Source organism: Olea europaea, chromosome 9 (genome assembly GCF_002742605.1).
Source record: "Olea europaea var. sylvestris chromosome 9, O_europaea_v1, whole genome shotgun sequence".
Lineage (NCBI taxonomy): Eukaryota > Viridiplantae > Streptophyta > Magnoliopsida > Lamiales > Oleaceae > Olea > Olea europaea.
Window position 1 is genome coordinate 13,080,678 of NC_036245.1, and position 10,094 is coordinate 13,090,771.

Sequence of the window (10,094 nt, forward strand, 5' to 3'; positions counted from 1 at the left end):
AACCCCAAAAAAAAAAAAAAAAAAAAAAAAAAAAGAAAGAAATCACTAGGCGATTAAGGTGGTGGTGAAGGATGGCAAGGATCACAGAACTACAGGCAATGAAGGCCGAGCAGGCAAAATAGAACAATTCTTCCTAGAAATTCGAAGCTTTACAGTTCTGATACCAAGTGGTAAAATGAGAATAATCCTTTTGTATATAATTTAGTCGGAAAACAGAGGCCTTTATAGGCTAGATACAAACCTAGGTCAACTAGCTAAAAAGGAAACAAATAAAATATTCCCAAAGAATTAGGAATCATAACTATTCCCATAAAATCAGGAAATAGAATATGTAGGATTTACATTACTTTACAACTAAATCATATGCATTATTTTCCACGATTTTGAAATTAGTACTTATATCTCTAATTTTAGCATACAGGATTAGTTTCTTTCATCAAATAGATAGAAAAATCCAAAAAGAGGAAGAAAAAGCCTTAAAAGGCATGGATGAAACCTGGAGTGGGGACCCCTTCTCCCTCCCCAAAGGATAAAAAGACTTTTGTCTTGCCTTTAAATTTCATAAATTATCATATTTATTTGTTGTGATTTCCAAGTTATCAGCCCCCTCATGTAAGGGTACATTTCAATTAAGTCTTTATTTATTTTTAGTACTTTTGTGATACTAAATTTTTATTTACACCATCTTTTGTGCATTAATTAAGGTGACATTTTATGTTTTCTCAGTAATAGTATCTTCATTTTAATTATTTTTTTGAGATTTCTTTCTTGTAAATTGAGTTTGGCATTCATCTTGAGATCCATTACTGTACCACCGGTTCATTCATCTTGAGATCCATTACTGTACCACCGGTTCTTTGTGCACCGATGAGTTAATAATGAAACCTTAACTATTCTACCTATACGATTGTGTTCTAGACCATCCTTTCGTTTTCAACGAATTGGTATTTTTACCATAAAGAAAGAGTGGAAATGTTTTTAAGACACTTCCAAGTGGCCGCCATTTGGTGCTTTTGACTTTTGATTTGTTTACTAGTTTCGTGCATTCATCACATTGGTGTTTGGACGGCCCACTTATACAGAAACATGGTATTGTAGAGTGCTTGACCACTTTGGTATAATTGCTTTTCTTTACATATACAAAATTTTTATGTGTGACATTGAGACTTGAATCCAGGATCTTTTACTATGTTGAACCACCTAATCCAAAAAGGTTAATCTGTCAGAAAGGGGATTTATTTAATATATATACTTTATTTTTGAAGCATTATTTGCTATTATCTACAACTGTAATATTGTAATGAAGTTTCCAATGTGCAAATAAGTGAACTTTCTTCATTTTGTGTTACGGTGCTGCCGTCGGAAGTAGATGAGTGAATTTTGTCTCCATAACATGTAGTTTATGGATGCAACGGATGATTTGAGCATCCTAAATTGAGCAGAAACTTCCTGAATACTTAGAGAGTGGTTTTTAGTACTGAACTTGTTTCTGTCCAAATAGCCTGCGGCACCTTTCGCCTATTTGTTTTCTTCTGCTTATGTGACTGATAGTAATCTAAAAGTGACAGTCATTAATCAAGTAGGTGGAATGAGACTTGCTTGAGATGAACTTTATTTGTTCTTCAGTTTTTCTCTGCCATTACATCCAAGACACCTTTCAGGTTGGCCATTTCTTGTATAGGAGTAAAGATATATTTTTGTTTATCTTATATTTCATTAGAAAGGCTATTATTTCTTGACATTTAATGCAAAAAGGGTTACACTGTCTTGTTTCTTGCACTCAGAATGTTGCTATGATAACAATTGTTTGTAATGGCCTCTAATCTGTCCAGGACCGATAATGCAATCAAGAATCACTGGAATAGTTCTTTGAAGAAGAAGTTTGATTTCTATTTGGCTACTGGGGATCTTCCACCCGTTTCTAAAAATGTTATGCAAACCGGCTGTAGGATTGTGAATAGAGCTTCAACTAGAGATCTTGTTTGCGCAAATAAAGGAACAAATTCAACCACCTTAGTTTCGTCAGGAGCTACAGATACATGTAAAATTGAAGATGGGAAGGATAAGCTAGAAACTACCACTAATGGATTTCATGATATAGCTGGATCAGCTACTAATCCCGGGAATGAGTCTGTGGATCTTCAAGGTGCTACATGTGAGCTAGTGCAATCAGTAGTTGATCCTATCCATTCAAGTACAGAATGCAAGTTCGATAGATATGGAACACATCGTGTAGTTGATCAATACTTGCACGATGATATTCCCTTATATGGGACACTTTATTATGAGCCACCACATACAGATTCTAATCTTCCAGATATTTCTCGGATGCACTCTGAATCAGACATTAGTCCTATAATGTCACCTGTGACTTTCTTCACTCCACCTAGCTCGGAAGGAGGAAATTTTTTTGCACAAACTCCAGAATCTATATTGAAAATCGCTGCCAAAAGCTTTCATAATACTCCATCCATATTGCGAAGAAGAAAGTCTGGTAGCCTGTTATCTGCACCAGCAAGTAAAAATTCCCGAGTAGATAGGGAAGCAGTTCAGGAAACATGTCAATCTACCAGCGAGTATAATCAAACAAAAATTTCAGAGGATATGGAGTCACAAGTAAGTTTGCATACAAATATTTCAGGCGAAGGTGATTTAGGATTATGTAATGGGAAGTCGTACAATTTATCCCCTCCATATCTGTTAAGATCGAAAAGGACTTCTGTTCTTAAGTCTGTCGAGAAGCAGCTTGACTTCGCATTTGCAATGGAGCAGGAGTGTTGTAATGAAAATACTGAGTCTGAGGATTCAACAGTTAAAGAAATCCCTCCTGTAACAAAGTTTGTCTATACACGTCAAAGACGGTTGAGTTAGAACGGCAATGTAAGTATTGTCCCGAGTTCAGCACAGCTAACTGATTTTTTGCTTTTCCATATAACAATATTGACATTTTCAATCAACAATAATGCTGTTGTTTCATTACTTGAGATATGAACTGTACAATCCTTATTTGTTCCATTTATTTTTTTTGTTTGTGTGTGATCAGCTAACGTGGAAATTGACCTGAACTGACTAGAAGTGAGGAATGGATGCGTAAAGATATAGCGCCAGATGTATAAAATCTCATTCTTGAAGATAAACTCGAGGTTTATGTTTGGCATGTCATCTCTTTTTCCACCTTAGGCTCGTGGAAAAAGCACTGGCCTCGCTTGGTTTGATCATTGCAGGTGATGAGTAAATGGCTATATGGAGAATATGTCTCACCGATTCTTTTGATTTATGTAACATGATTCAAGCTTCAATTGATTTGTACAGTACTCCCCCCCCCCAAAATAAATGGAAGTAGGAAAACATACACATGCAAAAAATCATAGTTTTTGAAATAACACCTTCTTCTTTCAAAGCTAAAATTTGCTGAAAGTATCATGGTATGTATTGCATTCTCTTATTGTACTTCTGCTACTGTTGATCCAAGTACAAATTCATATACAGCAGACGTCCAGGTTTACGGTGCCTTCCGTGTGTATGTTGCTCGAACAAGGGGTTTTTCCAAATGTATAGAGTTGTGGCTCTATCCGTTTACATGTTGCCCCCCTTCGGCCACGTTGATCCTGTCCATGTAGCATGGTTCCCGAACAAATGTTATTTGGATGGGATAATTTTATTTGTACACAATTATTTGTCCAGATGCAATGTTGGTAAAAAATGAGTGGGTGCAAAAATTAGCTTTTTTTTTTTTTTTTTTAATTGTCTAATAACAAAATGCCATGTAACATTCTAATAACAAAAATTTTCTTTCCTTTTTTTTTTTAATCGTCCAATAACAAAATGCTGTGTAACATTCTACCAAGAACGTCGGCAAAATATTTTGTACATCATGCACGATTGGCTTGGGCGTTCATGTAGTCACCAACGTTAGATTTCATAGTTATTCTGAGTAATGGAAGAACGCGTTACAAAAAAGTTTCCAATTCTAGAGGGAGTGGAAGAGAACGTAAGAATCACAAAAAATGTTTCAAGCTCCTAAGGTTGTATATTTTCATTCTGTGGGCATCAACTATAACATCAACAAAATCATAAGTGCAGTCAAATAGTTCTATCTACATCTCAAGTTTGGGAGAAATGAGGCCTTTTCTAATGATTTTTTCTGTTGAAATTTTATGAGGTCCATGTTAATATGCAAACGAACCGTCCCAAGATGAGATAAGTCGAACCCGAAAAGTTGATCTGCCAAATTCAAGTAGTTCAACTAAATCTGCAGTTAAGAGCACGTTTTGCTAGCATAAAAGTATCTTTAAACCAGGCTGGAATTTGTCAATTTTTGCAAAACAAGCCAAGCTCTGGTGAACCTAGAAGTCACTTCGTGGAATTGTCATTGAAATGTAGTGCATAAAATGAAAGATTCTCCATATCTCATTATCTTAATAAATATAGCCTGCTATCCAGTAACAAATCACTATCTCAATCAATGCTTTTCTCAAGCTTGCATAAAGTTCCTACTCGTACTACTACTCCGCTAAAGGACTTCACTTTTCAGTCCTCCATAGAAATGCATTACAAGATTCGCATGAATACGAATTAACATTATATTCTACCGCCCTCGAGCTTCACACGTTGCACAGACCACCAAGAGGCCACCAAGAAAGCATATCCTCAAATTGCTAGGACATGCGCTTCTATCCTATAACGATCCACAAGACAGAAAATAAGGAAAAAGTATTTCATAAAGTTAACGAGCCATGTAGCTGGTCATGATGCTGTCTACATCATAATTCTCCGGAAGTACGACCATCCAAATGTGGTAAAACAAGAACTGGACAAATTTTTACAGCTTCTACATTGAACTATACATGAGCAATAGGTAAGAAGAAATCAGCTGCTCACCAAAGAACCAATTCCATTAAGCACCACAAAGCCAATCCATATGACCTGAGCAGAGAATCACGAGATAAAGATACAAACAAAACAAGGGACAAACTCAAAAGTAAGAGGGATTGAAGAGAAGCACCATATACAAAACTAATCTTTGGGTGCTTTACTGAGGTTCTATATTAGTTATCTAAAGCAAATAAACACTCTTAATCCATTTTCAAGAAAAAACTATGAACATAAATTTAAAATACATGACAGAAGGCAATGATTAATCAGGTACTGAGACAGGCGTAAGCCTCGAGGGGCTTTGAGGTGTAAGCCTCGAGATAAAACAATAAAAGAATATCAAAGTACTAATATATGCTCGTCATATACCATGGGAATCCTTTCAAAAAATCCATAGTAACACTAATTAACAAAACTAGAAGTCTACAATACGGACAAACATAGAATAGATCAAGAAAATAGAAAATAATAAGATCTACAATTAGTAATCACGTAAACTCAAAAGGTTTCTTGTATCATCACTACTAATATGATATTATTATAAATTTCTTTTCATTCTTTGTCATCATCCTCCAACTGCAATGGTGTATTCTCCTTCCCATTTTCCTTCGGTGTAGGGGATAAAATGAAAATAAAAGAAATGAAAACATTTTAAGTTATAAAAAATTAACTCAAAAAGCTAATGCCAAAAATTAATGTTTGAAAAATGCAAGGCAAACGGGTGAACACCTTAGTTGCTTGAGGCTTAAGCCTCAAAAATGGCTTTAAAGGTACAGGTTTTGAGGCGTTTTATAATTGCCTCAAATGGACATATCTGTCTCGTGTGATGTCTAAGTTGTAACATGGGAACTGATGTCTCATGTGTAAGAACTAGTATTAGTGAAACTTAAGCTACACAGCTAAATCAACATCCAATATACTCAACAACACACCCAAAAACAACCACAACCACAGAAACAAATAGAAAAATATCCTCAACGAGACTGTACATTTAGGTGATCCAGAAGTTGATTATATGGACAATAGCATATTTCTTCCCATTTGAACCAAGATATGAAGTGCTATACTACCTGCAGCATAGGTCACCTCAATCAAAATACAAGCAGAAACTATGTAGAGAAAAATTACCAAGAAAAGAAAAAACAGTGGCTAAATCCAAGAATAAAAGCAGACCTCATTCAATCTTTTCTATTACACATCTTGAAGCTAGAACATGAAAAAAGCACCAGTTGTAGTTTGCCGAAGCACCTTTGAACTTCGATCAAGCCCATGAGAAGCCACCTAAAAGGCAAAATCACAAGTTACAAGCATGAAAAACAAACATATTAACCAACCGTTCTACCCAAAAACCAAAAATTGAAGATCAAAAATACCAGTGAGACTCCTGGACGAATTATTAGGCTGATTCTTTTTGCCACTCAAAAACATAACTTTCGGACTGAATAGTAGTACCATTCTTTCGATATTTAAAATTAGCCAGCTGATGAAGAGATTATTGAAGGGATATGACTGTCCTACCCATGACTATCATGATTCAGATACCATTTGTTTATCAACAGTTTCTCCAAAAGATGTCTTTCTAGTAGTAGTTAACCTTAAATACCTAATTGCTAGAAAATGAAACAATATGCCAAGTTGTANAGTTTCTCCAAAAGATGTCTTTCTAGTAGTAGTTAACCTTAAATACCTAATTGCTAGAAAATGAAACAATATGCCAAGTTGTAAAAAACTAATAATGAGGTAAAGATCGGTTTAGCTACAAAGAAAAGAAACGCGAGTTTAAATGTATATTTTGAGAAAGAGCTGAATTGAGAATTCAGAAGTTGTCAGGTATTTCATTATATATATTGTGAAATTTGAGAGAATTCATATATTTATTGGACCCTAAACAATTTTAAAAAAAAGTTAATAATTTTATGCATTTAGCGAGGTTACTAATTTATCATTCATTCATTTATAGAGGTTTCAACACACAACTGGCATAAGAAAGTCGATCAATAAAGACAAACATTTCCATTTTTACCATATGAGTCAATGCCGCGTAACGTTCTTCGTTCAGATACAGAGGTTTTCCCCTACGCATTTCAACATCCTGCAAACAGTTTGGAGAAACGTGTTCATGAAAGATGCATGTTGTTAACTGGTTGTAGAATTGCTTGTCAACTTCCACAAAGATGAGGGAAATCGCAGTTTGCTTTGTAGCAAATGCAGCTTGCTTGCTCAAAAACAAACAGGACACAGATAATTTGACAAGAACAATAAATACAAGTCAAATATATTGATGCACCTAGTATTTCCTCTATTCACCTAGTCAAACATATTTAAGCATTTTCATAGACTAAATATACCAAATAATATTCATGTTATACCATTATCAAAAAAATAAAAAAATTCCTAGACAGATAATCCAAGAATATCTTTCAATGCACCTGATTCTATCCTTTTTCACGAATAAGTGGATAGAAAATTAAGATCACTACCAAATATGGTATACATCAAGCACTAGACCTGATCAAGAGGAGCATTTTTAGTATAGATTCCATGGATCAACTATTTTTCAACCAGCCATCATCCTATATTTACATAAGAATGCAGCTTAGAGTAACATGTCATTAGTAGTTTTCAATCTTATGCCCTGAGATAACAAATGTAAGATTTTAGAGGCTTCTCCCCCTCCTCAAAGAAACTAGACAAAAGCAAATCACATTTTCTAAGAACAGCATTTTAAAAGAAACAGTAAATTTAGGGCCACCCAGTTTGCTTAAGATTTTCGTGCCTTGTGTATTTAATCATTTTAGTTTTCAACATACTTCAAATTTGGACTGTTCAGCCAGATAAATTTTGAGTTCAGTAAATGTTTATCAGAACCCATAAATCTTTTGAATAGATGCTCAGCTAAGTTGAGTAAAGATATTATCTGATTACTTTTAAAAAAATAAAAAATAAATAAAGGGTTCAGTAAAGATATTTTTGAAGCCAAAAGAATTGTGAACAAGCCAAGCTTCAATCACCATTGGCTGGAGCACACTTCTACACATATGGACCATTTTTTACTACTACATTAAATGGAGTTCATGAACAAATAAAAAGAGACCACTGAAGTACAAGACAAGGTTCCTGAATAACCAAAACTCACCTCTTCACCAAATGCATCCAAGTAGGGGGATGGCCAGGGAGACTGACGTGCAGATCTTTGCAGCAAGATTGTGGTTCTCTGTAACACATATTGTGAGACTATTCAATTTTTCGTGAAGAAATATAATCACATGCAAAAGAAGAACATGAACAAAATTTATTATCATTTATATATTATATAGATATCCTCCAAAATGCATGTTGCAGGTGTAAAACATACTCTAATCAACAGGAACACTCCAATGCCAGCCCCGCAAGACTTTGCATGAGTTTGACAACTGCTTTCCCTTGAGAAAAAATAAGCGGAGTCAATTACACAAACAACAATAGAAGCATAAACACTTACACACACAAACCAAAAAAAAAAAAATGGAAGAAGAAGAAGAACCCAAAGGATAAAGAAAAAGAACAGATAGCACCTTACATGAACAAGAATCCATAACGAAACACAACAAAAATTGGCATTACCTGCAGCAATTCTTCCAGTTTGCTGAGCACAATTTGCCACATAGCAAGCATAATGCAGGCTCCTCCTGAACATCTCCACAGTCTGGGCAACGCTTTTTTATATACCTGATATTTAACAAACTTCCCACATGATTGATGGGTTCACACAATAATGAGAAGTAAACTAATACTACAACCATTCAAAAGTTCACCTTTGCAAGAGATCCTGGTAAAGATGAGGCAAAAGCATCAACTTAAAAGGAACTGCGGGATTACATTTCAACACATACTGAGAGTTACGAACTCCACACACTTCAGAAAAATGACACAGCCATCTAAAAGCTGTGATCCGTGACTTTTTATCATTAATAACAATGCCAAGTGGAGGAATATTAAACATCTTCTCCAGCTTCTCAACCTCGGAAAGCTCTTCTACAATGTTTGTAACACACTCTGAATCATCATCTGCATATGGAGATCCATCAAATGTGCAAGCCCCATCAGTGAATGGTACTTTGGTGGAATGATTTATTAGTTTCCACAATAATGCACATCTCCGCAAATAAGGAAAGCTCAGGCTGCGAATTGCATCTTTCATATCATAAGTAGGATTGATATAGTTTGAATCAAAGCTTTGTAGAGCTTCTCCATGTTCCTCCATAAATTTGAAGATGTCAGTGATCAAACAATCATGAAATCCCAACTCACTAATAGTGCATAGTCGTTTGCTGCAATATATAATTATTGCCTGTTGCATTAAAAAAAAAGAAGAAGAAAAAAAAAAATATTATATAGCAAGTCACGTAGAGAGTTAATAATTCAATCTTTTCAAGGTCAAAGAAGGCAAATTCTTTCTACCTGAGTTACCGTAACAACATAACAAACATGCACAAGATACAAATAGGAATCTTTGCATGACAAAAATGGACATGGAAGACAGAAGAGTATCCACATTAATGTCGAAAAGGCATCATGTGCAAGGACAGGATCAGAAGCGCGTCTCCATAACTGAACATCCGGATACCGTACTTCTGCCTCAGCATTCTCCAATATACAAAGCAAATGACCTACAAAAAATATTATAAAGCTATTTTTCAACTTTGAACAACTGTAGTTATAAAAGGAAAAAATCATATCTAAACTCATATAGATACTATGATTCAGCTACACTCCAGGTCAAATTTTCTCCAATTGTAATCATCCACTCGTCATTAATATGGACATGGGCCCATCATATGCAAGTGGGTTTCATGTGATTGTAGGATAGGTGATCACACTGGAAGGGATTGGGAAGAATTCTTACTTCAAGTACCAAATGACCCAGATACATTTATGTTGCTAAATCGACCATTGAAGGAAAGTATTTACTACCTTATGGAACCTTTTCAACGTTTTACTTATAATGGTATTTTCATACAACAAAGTGCCCATAATTCCCTTTTTTGCTTCCCAAAAATAGATAATTGGTAACAGAATTAGAGGTCTTGATTGAGTAAAAAACATACATGTAACCAACATAAATAAAGACAATAATTGTTGTATTTTAATAATATTATCTACACCTCCTACATCAAATTGATTGAAACTCTATTGCAGATTGTTAACAGTAATGACCACTTTATTTCCCCTACAAGCTC

General features: G+C 34.9%; 2 protein-coding genes across 3 annotated transcripts in view; one reads left to right on the forward strand and one right to left on the reverse strand.

Moving 5' to 3' along the window:
- The first annotated feature begins 399 nt into the window (after positions 1 to 399).
- LOC111399724 (transcription factor MYB3R-5-like) lies at positions 400 to 3,484 on the forward strand. 2 transcript variants are annotated; one of them, XM_023027187.1, is made up of 3 exons: positions 400 to 1,661; positions 1,833 to 2,880; positions 3,044 to 3,484. In XM_023027187.1, the coding sequence occupies exon 2, from the start codon at positions 1,933 to 1,935 to the stop codon at positions 2,869 to 2,871; it is 939 nt and encodes a 312-aa protein (XP_022882955.1). In that variant the 5' UTR covers positions 400 to 1,661; positions 1,833 to 1,932; the 3' UTR covers positions 2,872 to 2,880; positions 3,044 to 3,484. The 2 variants fall into 2 exon arrangements, with proteins under 2 accessions (XP_022882955.1, XP_022882954.1); XM_023027186.1 differs by having other exon boundaries at positions 400 to 2,880.
- Positions 3,485 to 4,380: 896 nt separating this feature from the next.
- LOC111399975 (E3 ubiquitin-protein ligase PRT6-like) overlaps positions 4,381 to 10,094 on the reverse strand; it is a 19,007-nt gene continuing 13,293 nt past the window's right edge. The window contains exons 8-15 of the mRNA XM_023027454.1: positions 9,316 to 9,621; positions 8,670 to 9,205; positions 8,479 to 8,583; positions 8,231 to 8,297; positions 8,012 to 8,089; positions 6,899 to 6,967; positions 6,049 to 6,156; positions 4,381 to 4,926 (exon numbers count right to left, since the gene is read on the reverse strand). Coding sequence (XP_022883222.1) covers positions 6,082 to 6,156; positions 6,899 to 6,967; positions 8,012 to 8,089; positions 8,231 to 8,297; positions 8,479 to 8,583; positions 8,670 to 9,205; positions 9,316 to 9,621 — 1,236 coding nt within the window. The 3' untranslated portion in view covers positions 4,381 to 4,926; positions 6,049 to 6,081. The remainder of the gene's footprint in view (positions 4,927 to 6,048; positions 6,157 to 6,898; positions 6,968 to 8,011; positions 8,090 to 8,230; positions 8,298 to 8,478; positions 8,584 to 8,669; positions 9,206 to 9,315; positions 9,622 to 10,094) is intronic.